The 17,929-nt window shown below is 49.6% G+C and overlaps 1 protein-coding gene and 1 non-coding gene across 2 annotated transcripts; both read left to right on the forward strand.

Moving 5' to 3' along the window:
* Positions 1 to 310: 310 nt before the first annotated feature.
* Positions 311 to 7,252, forward strand: PRSS16 (serine protease 16). Its single transcript, XM_059176187.1, has 12 exons — positions 311 to 380; positions 457 to 617; positions 904 to 1,003; positions 1,092 to 1,221; positions 2,384 to 2,507; positions 2,738 to 2,815; positions 2,897 to 2,944; positions 3,574 to 3,864; positions 4,590 to 4,731; positions 6,584 to 6,763; positions 6,843 to 6,988; positions 7,095 to 7,252. Exons 1-12 carry the CDS (start codon positions 311 to 313, stop codon positions 7,161 to 7,163), a joined length of 1,539 nt encoding a protein of 512 aa, XP_059032170.1. The 3' UTR covers positions 7,164 to 7,252.
* A 4,192-nt stretch (positions 7,253 to 11,444) lies between these two features.
* TRNAI-AAU (transfer RNA isoleucine (anticodon AAU)) lies at positions 11,445 to 11,518 on the forward strand. The gene has a single exon. It is a non-coding gene; the product is annotated as a tRNA-Ile (tRNA).
* The last annotated feature ends 6,411 nt before the right edge of the window (positions 11,519 to 17,929 follow it).

A 17,929-nucleotide genomic window follows, 5' to 3' on the forward strand; every position in this document is an offset into this window, starting at 1 on the left:
GGTGTATAATCTGTAGGACAGAAGGTAGAGGTCAGGCCTAGAAACGGGGAGGCTGAGGGACAGAGGGATGGGAAATCCAGAGGCAGGGAGCGAGCGAGAAATGGATCTCAGGGCCCAGGTCTGCAGGCCTCCACATGCCCACTCCCGCGTCGCTGCCCCGCTGTGGTGACTCCCACAGACGCCTGTCCGGGGGAGAAGCGTCCGAAAAGAACCCGAGCTCATGTCGACAGGCTATAAGTGTGCAGGCCGCGCCGGACACCTGACGAAGGGTGACAGGCGAGCAGAGCACCCGGAGGCTTGTGCGGACAGCATGGCCGGCAGGCCCGCCCTGTGGCTGGGCCCTCTGCTCCTGCTCTCCCTCTGGGCGTCCTTGGCTCCAGGTAGGAAGACGCTGAGGGTCAGGCAGGGTCTCCCCAGGGGACCTGGCCTGACTCCTTCCCGGTCTGTGTCCCACAGCCTCCCTCCTGAGACGCCTGGGGGAGCACATCCAGCGGGTTCAGGAGAGCTCGGGCCTGAGCCTGACTTCGAGCCCAGGGGCTGGGGCCCTCCCGAAACAGGGGTGGCTGGAGCAGCCGCTGGACCCCTTCAACACGTCCGACAGGCGATCCTTCCTGCAGGTGAGGCCCGGAGAAGGGGAGCCCGCGGCCACCTTCCTTCCCTAACTCTGCCCCCAGTCCCCACATCCCTGGACCCCAGGGCTCCTCCTCTGCCCTCTGTCAGCGCCCCGTGGCCCTCTGAAGAGACAAGCGGGAGAGAAAGGGACACATAAATAAACAAGCCTATTTCACGTACCACCAATAACACGCAGGAAGAGCGAGAAGGGAGAGAGGCTGCGAGGCACCGGGAGGAAAGGAGAGGTCAGGCCTCGCCAGCCTGTTCCTTCTTCCCTGTCTCACCCGACAGCGGTACTGGGTGAATGACCGGCACTGGGCCAGCCCGCGGGGACCCGTGTTCCTGCATCTGGGCGGCGAGGGCAGCCTGGGGTCGGGCTCCGTGATGAGAGGTAAGAAACGAGGATGGGGGAGACGCGGCTGGGGAGCTGGTGGGGGCAGGGGCGGCTTGCGCGCCCCCCAACCACACGCTCTTCACAGGGCACCCTGCGGTGCTGGCCCCAGCCTGGGGGGCCCTGGTGATCGGCCTGGAGCACCGGTTTTACGGCCTGAGTGTGCCCGCTGGGGGCCTGGACGTGGCCCAGCTCAGCTTCCTGTCCAGCCGGTTCGCGTGAGTGACTTGTTTGGGGCGGTGGGATGGCGGGTCTGCGTCTCAGCCTCCCTACATCCTTGTGGCCGGTGCATCATTGGCGGCGGCCTGAAGCGGACCCCTGGGTCTCTGGCTCATGTTTTCTTCTCTTTTCCAGTCTCTCTGGATCTCTGGGTCTCTATCCTCCCTCTCTTTCTCTCAGGCCATACTTGCCTCCCTCTCGGACACAGCGTCCCCACTCGTCTTCGCTTCTGCCCCAGCCCCGCTGGGGCTGTACCCCGCTGGGGTACAGTCCAGATGCGGCTAAGGGCCAGGCACAGCACAGACCCCCTCGAGGGCGTCTCTCACAGGCCTCTTCTCTCGCTTAGAGGAAACGAGAATCTTCGGGTGTCCCCGAGGTCCGCTGTGAACCCTCAGACCAACACTTGCTCCCGCTCTCTGGGCTCCAGCTACTCAGAGGCCCCGCGGTTCTCCGGACTTTGGAGCACGCTTCCCTCCGCAGGGAGGGGGCTGCCCCCCACGTCTGTGCAGCTCCCTCCCCCTTCTCCCCCTCCCGGACCTGACTTGGTGACAGCCCCTCCCGGTCCTACACCTGCTCCGCTGTTCTCCACTGCTCCCCGCAGGACTGACCTGTCCCTTTCCCGCCTGGCGTCTCTCGACCTCCCTTCCGCCTGCACCCCTCCCTGTCCCCACCTCGGTGTTTCTTTCTCTCGGTCTCTCCATTTTCCACAAGCGCTACCGGTTTCTGACCCGAAAGTCCGGGAAGGAAGAAAAACACTTGGGATAGGAAAGAGGATGTTAGACGCATCCCAGAGCCCCTTTTAATTGGGTCTGTCCTTCCTCCGCTGGCTTCGCCCGCTCCAGCCTGGGACCCCAGGTCTTCCCGAGTGGCTCTCCCTTTCTGCCCGGACTTGTCAGGTTTCCACTTAAAACGCCTCAGAGATTTTTCCTCCCCCACGTAGTCCGGGGGGGGGGGCGGGTGGAGGCTCTCCCGAGGGGCCTCCTCTGGCCCAGGCTAAGAACGCGGGGCGCGGGGAGCCCTCACCCCCATCCCGGGAGAAGAGCCCTGGCGTCCGGCCACACCCCCCTCCCAGTCTTGTCTCCGGGTCCCCGCCCGCGCTGGGAGGGAATCTTCGGGGACTTCCGGCGAGGAGGACCCACCGAGCCTCCCCTCTGCCCCCAGGCTGGCGGACGTGGCCTCGGCCCGCCTGGCACTCGCCCGCCTCTTCAACGTGTCCGTCTCCAGCCCCTGGATCTGCTTCGGAGGCTCGTACGCCGGCTCCCTGGCCGCCTGGGCCAGGCTGAAGGTCCCCGGGACTCTGGGGGCGGGCTGGGGGGGTCCCCTTCCGAGGACAAGGGTACCCGGTTCCCGTTCGCTTCCCCCCGCGCACTCCTCTCCCCCCTGAGGAACTTGTCACCAGAGTCACCAGAGGGTGGGGTCTTGCCTAAGACCGCAGGACGCGGGAGTGACGCGGGGAGGCGGGAGTGTGGGGTCCCCGGTCCCTCGGCCCGCAGGCTGACGGCTGTCCTTCTCCAGTTCCCCCACCTCATTTTCGCCTCGGTGGCCTCCTCCGCTCCGGTGCGGGCCGTGCTGGATTTCTCGGAGTATAACGAGGTGAAGACGGCGGGCGGCTGGTGCGGGAGGGGTCCTCGCCCGGGGAGCCCGCTGATTCCTTCTCCTGCGGCCCCCCTGCAGGTGGTGTCCAGAAGCCTAATGAGCTCGGCTGTCGGCGGATCCCCCGAGGTAGGAGATGGGGCCAGTCCGAGGGGGTAGGGGGACGGGAGGCCTTGGAAATGGGGGCTAGAGGAAAAGGGGGAAGCTTGCAAGGTGCGAGGGTCTGAGGGAGGCCCGAGACCCGGAAGGTGGGCGGACTTTAGAGCGCTGGACGGAGAGATGCGGCGGGCACCAAAAAGCGGGGCGCCCTAGCAGGGGCGGGGCTGATGCGGGACGGGGCCTGGGGCGGCGACCCTATCAGGAGGGAGAGGCTCCGCGCTTGTTGGGGTGGCTGGGATGGGACGACCCTATGGGGTGGGGTGGAGTGGGGTGAGGCTCGGCTCCGGGTAAGAGGTGGGGGGGCGACCCTCTCAGGGGTCTGAGGCTCCGCACGGGGAAAGGGGGTCCGTGAACAGACCCTATCAGGAGGGAGAGGCTCCGCGCGGGGTAAGGGAGTCGGGGCGGGGGGGGGCGCGAGCCTCTCAGGGGGTGTGGCTCGGCGCTGGGCGCGGACCTCTCAGGAGGGAGAGGCTAGCGGGGCGCGGCCTCGGGCGGGCATTCCGGGAAAGTGGAGCGCTCGCGAAGGACGCGGGTCGGGGGCCAGGAAAGGCGAGGCCCAGGCCGGAGTCTTCACCAGCGCGGACCCTCGTTCCCCGCAGTGCCGGGCAGCGGCGTCCGCAGCCTTCGCGGAGGTGGAGCGGCGGCTGCGCGCGGGCCCGGAGGCTCGCGGGGCGCTGCGGGCGGAGCTGGGCGCCTGCACGTCGCTGGACCGCGCGGAGGACCAGGCGGAGCTGCTGGGGGCGCTGCAGGCGCTGGTCGGGGGCACCGTGCAGTACGACGCGCAGGCGGGAGCGCCGCTGAGCGTGCGGCGGCTCTGCAGACTCCTCCTCGAAGGCGGGAGCAACCGCAGCCTCTCCGCGCCCTACCACGGGCTCCGGCGGGCAGTGCAGGTGAGCGGCCCTGCGCGAGGCTTGGTGCGGGGGAGGAGGGTCAGTCGGCAAAGGGCGCCTGCTCCTCTGCCAGACCTTGGGCCAGCGTGAACCCTTCTGAGCTGTAGTTTCCTCATCTGTGAAATAGGGATGACACCTCCGGGCTCTCTAGAAGGTGCAGTGACTTCGGTCAAGGGAAGCATGCCGTTTGCAGGCGTTAGCGACTGTGACTGTTACCTCTTTCGCCCATCTTGTTCTGTCCACTTCCCCGGGCCTGCAACAGAGTCTAGCGCAGCGCAGAAGCTCAATTAGCATTTACAGAAGGAAGGAGGAAATGTAGTAGAGCCGGGGATTCCAGCCACGGAATCCACAGCTACAAAGAGCTCTTCCTTCTCCAGCGCTGTCTGGACCAAATGCTGTTAAGAAGGGCTTCACATATATTATTTCACAGAATCCTCCTGATAGTTCTAGGAGCGAGGCACTGTTTTCATCCCCACTTACAGATGAGGAAACCGAGGTCCAGGAGATGATCACTTGCCCAAGGTCTCACAGCCATCTAGTACCTCTAACACACATGCACCCAGGCACCACTCACTCTGACCCCTGATTCCCACGAGAACTCTGCAGATCTTTGGATTTCTGACCTTTGACTTGCAAGGACTTATGTATGCTTTCTGGCCGTGGGTCCTGACTTGCTGCCAGGACAGGAGGAATGTATGTATGTATGTGTGTATATTGTCCTCTAGGTTGTCATGCACAGCCTGGGCCAGCGGTGTCTAAGCTTCTCCCGAGCAGAGACAGTGGCACGACTGAAGGCCACAGACCCCCAGGTGTCCGGTGTGGGTGACCGGCAGTGGTTGTACCAGACTTGTACGGAGTTCGGCTTCTGTGAGTGACCCACCGCACCCTCACCCCCCAAAACAGTATTCTGTGCTGTGCCCAGAGAATTTGTCTCCTGGAGGGTCCGGACTGATTTTCATTTCGCTGGCACAACTGGCCAGACTGCTGTGCATTGTCTAGCCTGTGGGTGTGGGTCTAGAAGATAGACACTCCACTGGAGTGTGCGTGTGCCCTGGGCACTCACATAGCTTCTCTCACACAAGCCCTCCACATAGGTGATCACCCCTCCAATCTGCGCTTCATCCGTATCCCTGTCCTGGGTTACCATCTAGAAACCCTGGCAGCCTTTCCCGTGCCTCCTTCCCTTTGCCCCCACAGCCTGTCAGTCCCTGAGCCCTGCCTGTTCACCGCAGCTCCTCTCTGTTCCCAGCTCTGCTGTCCCGGTGGAGGCCCCCAGCCCCTCCTGCCTCCATCTCTGACCCAGCCTCCTCTCTGGTCTCCAGGTCTTCTTTTCACCCATAAAATCTAATTTCCTCACTGCATCGAGAGTGATCTTTCTAAATACGACCTTGTCCTTCCTCTGCTCAAAACCCATGGGTCCTAGAGTGGGATTGCCAAATACAATGCAGGATGCCCAGTTACATTTGAATTTCAGATAAACATTTTTTAGTGCATGACCTAAATATCGCATGGAACATACTTATACTAAAAAGGTGTTTGTTTCTCTGAAATACGAATGTAGTGGAACAGCCTGTAATTTCAGGGCTAAATCTGAGTACCATACCCCAGCGTTCAGATCCTTTCCACATCCCTTGAAGGCAATGAAGATATGGTTTAAAGTGAAGTACTCAAGTCCAATTCCATTGTTTCATAGCGATGTGATCTTGTACAAACTTGGGCAAATAACCTAAGCTCTCCCCCTGGGCCTTAGTTTCCACATCTGCAAAGTGGGAATAATGACAGCACTTCTCTCATAAGGTGGTTTCTAGAATTAAGGGAGGTAATATATGTCACATGCTAAGAATAACACTGGTATACAGCAGGTACTCCCCAAATACTTATTATTATTATGATGATGATGATGATGGTGATAATAAGACATTGCATATTTTGACCCCCTAATGTACCAGCTTTCTTGAAACCTCAGGAACTTGGCCCATACTATTCGCTTGTCCTGGATTACTTGTCTTCCTCTCGTCACCCAGTTCACTCCTCACAAGATGCTTCCTCCTCAGGAAGCCTTACCTGATTGCTAGAGCTAAGTCTGCCCCCTGGCTTACTGTCCCACCCCCTCCATAGCTCTGTGTTTCCCCCCCTAGTGCTTTCCACAGTCTTATCATACAGACCTTTTTGCCTGTCGCCTCTGCACTGTGAGCCCTGTCACCTCAGATCCTGGGACTATCTTGGTTTCTGCTGTGTTCCCAATACTGTTCACAATGCCTCTGAGCATACAGGAGGTGCTCAATAGGTGGTGGAGAAAGGAATGAGTGAGTGTCAGGCTAAGGGAGTTCCATGAAGGCTGGGGTGGGGAGCTAGGGAATTTGAGCAAGGGAGGCGAGGTCCAGTTTGTGCTTTTCACTCCTGTGTCTGCCCCCTCCTCCAACCTATGTGCACGTGCAGGCTCCCCTCTTTATGAGGCTTTCTCTTTTCTGTCTTTGCCTGGTCTGGCTCATTCTTTCTAATTCCTGAAGGTTTTTATCCCTGGCCGGATGCTTTTCTGGAGCCTGTCATGCTCCCTCTGGGATTCCTCCTTCCCGGGGCTTTCTCCATCACAGACTTGACCAGGAACTTACTCAAGGGAGGGTATGGAGCAGATTTGGTCATCACCAGAGAAAGCTCTATAAGTGATTAGTAAAGGGGAGGGCTGTAGGCCCCAGGATGACAGACTTTCCTTCCACAGATGTCACCTGTGAGGGCCCCAGATGCCCTTTCTCCCGGCTCCCTGCACTGCCCTCCCAGCTGGAGCTCTGCGAGCGGGTGTTCGGTCTCTCCACTTCATCCGTCGTGCAGGCTGTGGGCCAGACCAACTTGTACTATGGTGGCCAGACCCCCAGGGCCACCCAGGTGCTGTTCATTAATGGTGAGCCAGGCATCGGACCCTGCCTCCTAGATCCACACCTAGCTGGGGCACAGCACACCATTGTTCCCTTTCTTACCAGGGGACACAGACCCCTGGCACGTGCTGAGTGTAACACAAGCCTTGGGACCCTCGGAGTTAGCCCTTCTCATCCCCGGTGCCTCCCACTGCATGGACATGGCCCCAGAGAGGCCCTCAGACTCCCCTAGCCTCCGCCTAGGGCGCCAGGTAAGAGAGCCCCAAGCTGGGTCCTCAGCATGCTCGTTTGCATATTGCTTTGCACGTGCCTGCCCCGGGCCAGGCCGGAGTCTGACCTTCCCAGTTTTCCCCACAGAGCATCTCCCAGCAGCTGCAGATCTGGCTTGGACTGGCAAAGCAGAGCTTTGTAAGCAGTGGGGGCTGAGGGGCCCATACCCTCGCCTCTCCCTGGGTGGCCGCCTCGGTCCTGGACGGACTCACCAGAGGAAGCAAGCAGCTCATGGGGAAGGAGGAAATCTCTGGGAATTGGGTTTTAGCCCCTGTGTCCACAAACGTGGCCGAAAGTGTTGTGGGACCCAGAGTTGTGAAAATATAAATGGAGAATTATCCTCATTGTGAATACTGGTTTTTATTTTATTTTTTAGGGAGCATTTTATTAATCGTTTCATGGCTATCTTTTTTTGTTGCTTCAAGTATCTTCTGGAAAGCCACTTTGTGTCATAGAATTCTGGGCCGATCTCACACTGATTATTTTCTTCCTACTTCCGAAAACACAGCGATCTTGGTAGGAATCAAGTCAAGCTTGGCGGAGTCCCTTTGGGCTGCTATAAGAGAACACGCGACAGATGTGGTGGCTTAGGGACAAAGCTAGTGATTTCTCATGGTTCTGGAAACTGGGAAGTATGAGATCAAGGCATCGGAAAATCAGGTGTCTGGTGAGACCTCGCTCCCTGGTTCCTACTCAGCTGTCTTCTCTCTGGGGCCCCACGTGACAGAAGGAATACTGGTGTTTTTAATGCTAAATGTCAGAGTGATGTGCTCTGGCCCAAGTCCTGCTCAGACCCTGCTCAGACCTCGGACCCCTGAGCTGCTCCTGCCTCTCACTGTTCCTCTCAGGGCCCTTCACACCCCCACCTCTGCCTTTGTCTCTGAGTCTTGTCCCTTCTCTGGATGTTGTCATTTCTGTCTCTCTGTGTCCCAGTCTGTCTCTCTTCACTTCCTCTCTGACAGTCTCCACTGCAGTCGGCTTTTGTCTCCCATCCTTGGTCTCTGGGTCACCTGAGTTACTTTCTACCTCATCCTGTATCTCTGCTCTGTTTCCCTCCACCTCAGACTTGTCCTGTCTCTCCTTTGCTGCTTCTCGGTCTCTGTCTCCCTGAGACCATCTCCTTTTGTGTCTCTGATATTCCTCCTCTCTGTTTCTCTTCCTGCCATTTAATCTTTGTCCTTCTCTCTCTCTTTCAGCCTTCCTTCCTAAGCCTTCACTCACCATCACTTCCCACCACCTGATGCCACTTTGGCATCCTGATAGGGATGCCCCGGGTTTGGGGAGGGCAGGAAGGAGCAAGTCAGGGAGACAGCATCTCCAGGGAGCTGTGAAGGGCAGAAGTAAAGACAGGTCCGGACAAGGCAGGGGGTAAGAGAGGCCACAGCCCACTCTCCTGCGAGGAAGTCCCTCCTTGTCTATCTTGACTTCAAACCCCAAGGACGAGCTCTTTCTTCCCTCGCCTAGAGCTAACCCAGCCCTGTTCAGCAGGTGCTACCCTGTACCACTTACTGACCTCGAACCATAGCCCGTTGTGCTGGGGTCTAGTCTCAGTGCCTCCCTTTACATGTTCAGCACGTGCACCACAGTCTGACACATCGTGGGTGCTCAGCACCTGTTGGGAAATGAAAGGATGGGTCTACGCTCAGCTAGTCACACACTTCTGGTTTTCCTTCCACTCGGCTGGATACAGCTTCCCTCCATCTCCTTTGCGAACTTCCTTGCAACTTGACATCCGAATGCGTTTGGATTTGGGGTGAGGCTCTGTTCTCAAGCATTCTGGGCGCTCCTTGTGGGGGGCTTGTGGCGCTGGGCTGACCTATGCAGTATACATTGTGGGGGTGCATCGTGGCTCTGTGGTGGCCAGAGTCCCCAGAATGGCTGCTGGTGTCTGGGCAGCCCACTGTTTTCTCCCAAGATGGTTCTGCAAATAACATTAGTGTCTCCATTACAAAAGGATGGAAAATTCTGAGCTGTTCTTCCTCCCTGGCCTTCTTGTCCCATACTTGGCCCCTCGTATCTGTTCTTTTCCTGGCAACCACAGTGATGCTTTCAAAAGGTCAGTCAGGTCATGATACCTCTCTGTATAAAATGCTCAGATCGCTTCCTGCTACAACCAGAATAAAGTCCGAATTCCTTCCCATGGCTACAGGGCCCTGCAAACTTTGGCTTTGGAAGTCTTTGAACTCATTTCCTAGCACTCTCCATGCTGCAGGCCAACCACATGGCCTCTTTGGTTACTTAAAATCTAGGGCCAATTCCTATCTCAAGCCCTCGCATTAGTTGTTCCCTTTGCCCAGAAGTTGTTCCCTTTAATGACCTTTAAATGACTGTTTCCTTCTTAACATTCAGGCTGAACTCCAATGTCACCTCCTCCAGGAGGCCTTTTCCTGACTGCTCCCAGGTCCCAGTCACTCCCTATCACGTTACTATTTTATGTACTTCCCAGCCACAAACGCTATTTTCAGAATTGAATTTTAATGAAGGTAAACAGTTTTGAGGGATGTAGAAGCATTATGTTCTGAAGACCCCTGGTTTGTTGCAGGCAAATTCCATCCTTAAACAAGTGGGGAATCTTTCCTGAGTGATCTGCTTTGGAGATTTCTGCTCAGGTGCAGATGCAGGCATAACCGTATCCTGAAGCGAGAGGTCCAGGGGCCTTGGGAAGATGCCCTGTCCAGACACCCTCTCTAGACCGTACTGTCAACAGGACACAAACCTCTCATATCGAATCTAGAGAAGAACAAAGGTGGACGACTAGTACTACCTGATCAAAAGATTTCCCATTAAAAAAAAAAAAAAAAGATTTCCCATAAAGTTCCAATAATTAAGACACTGCGGTTTGGGCATTACATATAGACAGATCTACCGGGCAGGACCGAGTTCAGAAGTAGATACACACACACACACACACACACACACACACACGATCAATTAGTTTTCTACAAAGATGCCAGTGCTCATCACGGAAAAGAACAGTCTTTAAAACAAGTGATTCTGCAACAGTTGGATAAATTATAGACCTTCTTTCAATCTCTTTTGCAAATTCCTTTGCAACTCATCATCTGAATGGGCCTGGGTTTGGTGCTAGGCTGCTTTCTCTCAGCCTTCTCTGAGCTCCAGAGCTGGGGGGAGAAATGCAATCTCACCCCTACGGTGCCATCCTCAAAAATTAATACAGGTGGATCATAGGTCTAAATGTAAAACCCAAACTATGAAATATCTAGGAAAAAATAGAAAAATTACTTATGACCTTGTAGTAGGCAAGTACTTCTTAGGGGAGAAAAGAATAGAGTGAGATACACAAAAAGGGATAAACTGACATTATCAAAATGAAAACTTCTCATTAAAAAATTATCATTAAAAAACATTAAGAAGGGGAAAGACTGAAGGAAAACGTGCACTACATACATTTGGCAAAGGATCTGTGTCCAGATTAAAGAATTCCTGGAAATCAATTTTTTTAAAAGAAAAACCAGTAACAGGAGCGCCTGGGTGGCTCAGTGGGTTAAAACGTCTGCCTCTGGCTCAGGTCATGATCCCAGGGTCCTGGGATCAAGCTCCGAATCAGGCTTTCTGCAGGGAGCCTGCTTCCTCCTCTCTCTCTGTCTGCCTGCCTCTCTGTGATCTCTCTCTGTCAAATAAAATAATAAAATCTTTTAAAAAGAAAGAAAGAAAAGAAAAAGCCAGTAACAAACGGTTAGGACAGAAAGCCCCGCTGGGCGCCTTTCGTCAGAATCTTTTCGGGTCAGAATTGGGATTTGAGAAAGATGCGCAAGAGGAGGTTTCGTTCATTTACAGCAAATGTTAAACTCCTCTCCTTGTTCCCACCCAGGGTGGGGGAGCGTGAACTAGGAAGACGGTGGGGATTGATTTCTGTAATGTTTATCCTTCGTGGGTTTTGTTTTGGCCCTTCCCCCGCCCCTTGCCTTCCTTCCTCCTCACGCGTCCCCTTCCCGCCCTCACCCCCGCCCCCGGATTTGAAGAAACCGCGAGGCCCTCGGTTTTAGTTTACATCCTCCGGGTAGGGTGGATCCCTGCGGCAGGTGGTCGGTTAGTTCGCTGGTTAGAGCGTGGTGCTCAGAACCTCAAGGTCGCGGGTTCGAGGCCCATTCCCATTTTCTGCGCGCAGTTCCCAGGTACCAACCCAGAGACCACCACTGCTGAACCGAAATACTTGTGAGGGCTGTTTTGACCTAACCTCTTGTTCTTGTTTTGTTTTGTTATGTGTTGGGTGTGTGTGTGTGTGTTTAAGTAACATACGAATGCTAAAATGGAGAGTATTTTTTAAAGGAAATTGAGTAAAGTAGGGCAGGTACAGTTAGGTAAGAGGGGAGTAGCAAGAGTTGGAGAATTTCCTATTTCAGTCGGGGGGAAAAGCTGACATGGTTCTGCCTTGTATTACACTCTCAGCAGGATCGAAGACCACATCTTGCCGTCGGCCGGTTAGCTCAGTTGGTTAGAGCGTGGTGCTAATAACGCCAAGGTCGCGGGTTCGATCCCCGTACGGGCCACTTCTTTTTATTCAGATGTTTATTGCCTTTAGATGCTTAATATCTGAAAAAGTCGCCTCTTAACGTTGAATGTGAAGTGCTCTAACCTTTATTGCCTTTCTTTAGATGCTTAATCTCTGAGAAAGTCGCCTCTTAACGTTGAATGTGAAATGCTCTAACCGTTTGCATCATTGATGGCGAGAATGTGCACAGCGGGAGGCCTTGGGAGACTTGAGAAGGGGGGGTTGGGGATAACCTCCATCATGTTCAAACAAAGCACGTTCTGCCTGAACTGTGAGCATTAAAGGAGCTGCGAAAGAAAATTATGCATGATTTAACGTTTGTTTTTAAAACTCTCCACGCTTTAGAATGCAATAATTAGCTGTTATTTTGTGTCTGGTAGATGCTGGAGACACATTGTTATGTGAAAAAAGCAGAATCCAAAACAGTTTGTGTAAGATTCTGATTCTTCTATTTTATTTTATTTTTTTTAAAGATTTTATTTATTTATTTGACAGAGAGAGATCACAGGTAGGTAGAGAGGCTGGCAGAGAGAGAGAGGGAGGGGAGCAGACTCCCTGCTGAGCAGAGAGCCCGATGTGGGACTCGATCCCAGGACCCTGAGATCATGACCTGAGCCGAAGGCAGCAGCTTAACCCACTAAGCCACCCAGGCGCCCTGATTCTTCTATTTTAAAATCAGATTTATTATGAGATGATTTACATACAATAAAATGCACCTGATTTAAGCATAGAACTTGACATATTTATACACACAAGTAACAAACACCGCAAAGTAGAGACCATTTCCATGATCCCCAAAAGCTCCCTGTGCTCTGTGGTAGTAAGAGTAATGCCCTCCCCCAAAGATGACCACATCTTAACCCTTGAGGTCTACAAATATGCTAGTTTTCATGGCAAAAGGGACTTTGCGCATGCAGTTAAGGATCTTAAAAGGAAGTGATTACCCTGAATTATCTGGATTGGGTCCGATGTAATCACAAGGGTCTGTGAAAAGAGTCGGGGTCATAGAAGGAGACGTGACCCAGAAGCAGAGCTTGGAGAGACGCAGGACTGCGTCTTAAGGCCAAAGAATCCCAGTGGAGTCTACAAGTTGGACAAAACAAGGAAACAAATTTCCCTCTAGAGCTTCTGGAGGGAAATTTGTTTCCTTGCTTTGTTCTGGGAGGAACGCAGGGCTGCCGACCCATTTTGGACTGACTTCCAAGACTTTAAGGTAGTAAGTTTATCTCATTATAAGCCACAGAATTAGTCGTGATTTGTTACAACTGCACTAGGAAACTAATGCATACCCTTTCTGGTGAGTTATACCTTCATCCCAGCCCCAGGCAACTGCAGATCTTCTTCCTGTTGTTTAGGTTCTGCCTTTTCTGGAATTTCTGATAAATCATGGATAATATAGACTTGTGTTCCTGGCTTCTTGGACTCAGCACAATACTTCTGAGATTCATTCATGTATCAGTGGCTTTATTCCGTTTTATTGCAGAGTCCTCCTCCATTGTAGGGATATATCACCATTTGCTTTCTACTCGCAGTCAATGGACATTTTCACTGTTTTCAGTTCTAGCTATTATGAAGAGCACTTGCTGTGAAGATTAATGGAACAGTCTTGGTGTGGACATGTGTTGCATTAGTCAAGGCTCCCCAGAAAAAGAGAGGGGGGGATTTTAAAGAATTGGCCCAGGCCATTGTGAAGGTTGGCAAATACACATCTGCAGGGTAGATCATCAGCAGAGTGGAAACCCAGAAAGGAATTGGTGTTATTCCAGGCAAATGGCAGTCTGCTGGCAGAATTCTCTCTTCCTCAGGAGAGAAGGTCTTTTTTCTTTAAGGACCTTAACTGATTGGACAAGGCCCACCCATATTACAAAGTGTAATCTGCTTTATCCAAAATCCACAGTTTATGTTTTTTTTTAAGATTTTATTTATTTATTTGATAGAGAGAGAGCACAAGCAGGGTGAGCAGCAGGCAGAGGGAGAGGGAGAAGCAGAATCCTGGCTGAGCAGGGAGCCCAACTCAGGGCTCAATCCCAGAACCCCATAATCATGACCTGAGCTGAAGGCAGATGCTTAACCTACTGAGCCATCCAGATACCCCAAAGTCCACTGGTTTAAATGTTAATCTCACCTGAAAAATGTCTTTACAACATCATCTAAACTAATGTTTGACCAAGTATCTGGATTCTGTGGCCTAGCGATGTTGACACATAATGTTAACCAACACATATGTTTTCATTTCTTTTTTTTTCTCCACCCATATTTTCATTTCTTTTGGGGTAAAATACCTATGAGTGGAATTACTGGGTTTCTTGGTCAATGTATGTTTGACTTTTTAAGAAACCACCAAGTGTTCTCCAAAATGGTAATACCATTTTATATTCCAAACAATACTTTATGAGAGTTCCATTTGCCCCAAACTTCTCCAACATTTGATATTATCAGACTTTTAAATTTTAGACAGTCTACTGGATTTGAAGTATTATCTCATTGTGGTGTTAATTTGCATTTGCTATAACTAATAATGAGTATTTTTTCATAGACATATTGGCTATTTACATATCTTCTTGTTTGAAGTGTGTGTTCAGCTCTTTCATTCATATTTTTCTTGGGTTTTGTTATTTAGTACTGAGTTATAAGAGTCCTTTATAGATTCTGGATACCTGTCCTTTCTTAGTTCCATCTCTGAATATCCTCACAGTCTGTGACTCGCCTTTTCATTTCCTTACTTTTGATGGAGACTATTTGATCAGATGTTTCTATTTTATACCTACATACAAAGATATCCTAAGACATCTTTGCATTTCCCAGGGTCATGATGATCTCCTATATTGTTTTCTCAGAATTACATAAATCAGTCTTTTGTTTTGGTCTACAATTTATTTTAAATTGATTTTTACATATACTATAACTTTTTAAAGAATTTATTACACAGCAATAGATACACAGATACAGAGTGCCACATCAAGCATAAGACTACTATAAAAATATGTTAATAAAGTGGGGTGCCTGGGTGGTTCAGGGGTTAAGCCTCTGCCTTCAGCTCAGGTCATGATCCCAGGGTTCTGGGAGCCCCGCATTCGGCTCTCTGCTCGGCAGGGAGCCTGCTTCCCTTCCTCTCTCTCTGCCTGCCTCTCTGCCTGCTTGTGATCTCTGTCTGTCAAATAAATAAATAAAATCTTTTAAAAATATACTAATAAAGTAAAATCATTACTCATTAAACAATTTAAAGTATGTTTTTAAATTAACCTATGATGTATTATTTGCTTCAGGGGTACAGGTCTGTGAATCATCAGGTTTACACAGTTCACAGCACTCACCATAGCACATACCCTCCTCAATGTCCATCACCCACCTACCCTCTCCCTTCCCCTCCCCAGCAACCCTCAGTTTGTTTCCTGAGATTAAGACTCTCTTATGGTTTGTCTCCCTCCCGATCCTATCTTTTTTCACTCTTTCCCTCCCTACTCCCCACGACCTCCTGTCCTGCCTCTCCCATTCCTCATATCAGAGAGATCATATGCTAATTATCTTTCTCTGATTGACTTATTTCACTTAGCGTAATACCCTCTAGTTCCATCCACATCGTTGCAAATGGCAGGATTTTGTTTCTTTTGTTGGCTGCATAGTGTTCCATTGTATATCTACACCACATCTTCTTTATCCATTCATCTGTTGATGGACATCTAGGCTCTTTCTGTAGTTTGGCTATTGTGGACATTGCTGCTATAAACATTTGGGTATACATGCTCCTTCAGATCATTACATTTGTATCTTTAGGGTAAATACACAGTAGTGTGATTGTGGGTCATAGGGTAGCTCTATTTTCAACTTTTTGAGCGACCTCCATGCTGTTTCCCAGAGTGGCTGCACCAGCTTGCATTCCTACCAACAGTGTAGGAGGGTTCCCCTTTCTCTGCATCCTCACCAACACCTGTTGCTTCCTGACTTGTTAATGTTAGCCATTCTGACAGGCGTGAGGTGGTATCTCACTGTGGTTTTGATTTGTATTTCCCCGATGCTGAGTACTTTTTCATGTGTCTGCAACCAGGATGTGATCTATTCTGGAGAACGTTCCGTGTGCACTAGAGAAGAATGTGTATTCTGCTGCTTTGAGATGGAATGTTCTAAATATGTCTGTGATGTCCATCTGGTCCAGTGTGTCATTTAAAGCCTTTATTTCCTTTTTGATCTTTTGCTTAGATGGTCTGTCCATTTCAGTGAGGGGGGTGTTAAAGTCCCCTACTATTATTGTATTTTTGTTGATGTGTTTCTTTGATTTTGTTATTAATTGGTTTATATAATTTGCTGCTCCCATGTTAGGGTCATAGATATTAAAATTGTTAGATATTCTTGTGAGACAGACACTTTAAGTATGACATAGTGTCCTTCCTCATCTCTTATTAGAGTCTTTGGCTTAAAAATCTAATTGATCTGATATAAGGATTGCCGCTCTAGCTTTCTTTTGATGTCCATTAGCATGATAAATTGTTTAAATTGTTTTCCACCCCCTCACTTTGAATCTGCAGGTGTCTTTGGGTCTAAAATGAGTTTCTTGCAGATAGCATATTGATGTGTCTTTTTTTTTTAATCCATTCTAATATCCTATGTCTTTTGATTGGGGTATTTAGCTCACTTACATTCAGGGTAACTATAGAAAGATATGATTTTAGTGCTATTTTATTGCCTGTAAGGTGACTGTTACTGTATACTGTCTCTGTTTCTTTCTGGTCTGTTACTTTTAGGCTCTCTCTTTGCTTAGAGGGCACCTTTCAATATTTCCTGTAGGGTTGGTTTGGTGTTTGCAAATTCTTTTAGTTTTTGTTTGTCCCCAAAGCTTTTTATCTCTTCTATATTCAGTGAGAGCTTAGCTGGATATAGTATTCTTGGCTGCATATTTTTCTCATTTAATGCTCAGAATATATCATGCCAGTCCTTCCTGGCCTGCCAGGTGTCTATGGATTGGTCTGCTGCCAATCTAATATTTATACCATTGTAGGTTACAGATCTTTTGTCTTGAGCTGCTTTCAGGATTTTCTTTTTGTCGCTGAGACTTGTAAGTTTTACTGTTAGAGATGACGGGGTGTTGTTGGTCTTCTATATCACTATCTCTCTTCTACCTCATTTATCCTAGCAATAAGAGCCTCCTTTTTTTTTTTCTTTTAAAGATTTGACTAATTTACTTGACAGAGAGTGAGAGAGCACAAGCAAGGGGAGTAGCAGAAGGACAGGGAGAAGCAGGCTCCTCACTGAGCAGGGAGCCTGATGTGGCTCAATCCCAGGACTCTGGGATCATGACCTGAGCTGAAGGAGATGCTTAATCATCTGAGCCACCCAGGCACCCCAAGCTTGAGCCTCCATTTTCTATTGCACCTCTTTAATAGCTTTTTTTATTTCAACTCGATTAGATTTTAGTTCTTTATTTCTCCAGAAAGGGATTTCATTTCTCTGGAAAGGTATTCTCTAGTATCTTCCATGCTTTTTTCGAGCTCAGCTAATACCTTGATAACCATCATTCTGAACTCTAGTTCTGACATATTACTAATGTCCATATTCATTAGGTCCCTAGCCATCAGTACTGCCTCTTGTGTTTTTTGTTTTTTGTTTTTTTTTGAGGTGAGTTTTTCTGCCTTGTCATTTTATCCAGATAAGAATAGATGAATGTGAGAACAAAATACCAAAAGGGTAGCAATGACCCCGGAAAAATTTACACTATGCAAATCAGAAGAGACCCGAAACTGGGGGGAGAGGAAAGGAGGGGGAAAAAATATATATTTTGATATATATATGTGTATATGTGTATATATATATACACATATATACATACATGTACATATATATATATATGTAGATAGATAGGTAGATTATGCATACATATATATGTGTATTAGACTGGTGAATAGAACAGAGCCACACACTTGATTTTGGGTATATTTTGGTCTGTAGAAGAAACTGCCTCCCAAAATTTTAAAGAAAGAAAAACTTATATATATACACCACAGTAAGGGTAAACACGATGAAGGGATAGAATATGACTGTAAAGATGAAAATTTTAAAAGATTCTAAAAAAGGAATTGATAAGATAAGAAGTTGGTTGAAAAAAGAGGAAAGAATGTGTTCATGCTGGAGATTAGAACAAAGCCATGTGCTAGATTTAGGGTATATTTTGATCTATTAGAAGAAATGGTATCCCAAAATTTTAAGGAAAGAAAAACCTATACGTATACAAAAAATAAGGTTAAATACAATGAAGGAATAGAATATAACTATAACAATGAAAATTTTAAAAGATTTTTAAAAAGGTATTGATTAGATAAAATAGTTTAAAAATGTTAAAATAGGAAAGAGGAAATGTTAAAATGTAGAATAATAATTTTTTTTTAAATTTAACTTTGCAAGACTAAAGGATCATGAG

This window comes from Mustela lutreola, chromosome 6, assembly GCF_030435805.1.
Source record: "Mustela lutreola isolate mMusLut2 chromosome 6, mMusLut2.pri, whole genome shotgun sequence".
NCBI lineage: Eukaryota > Metazoa > Chordata > Mammalia > Carnivora > Mustelidae > Mustela > Mustela lutreola.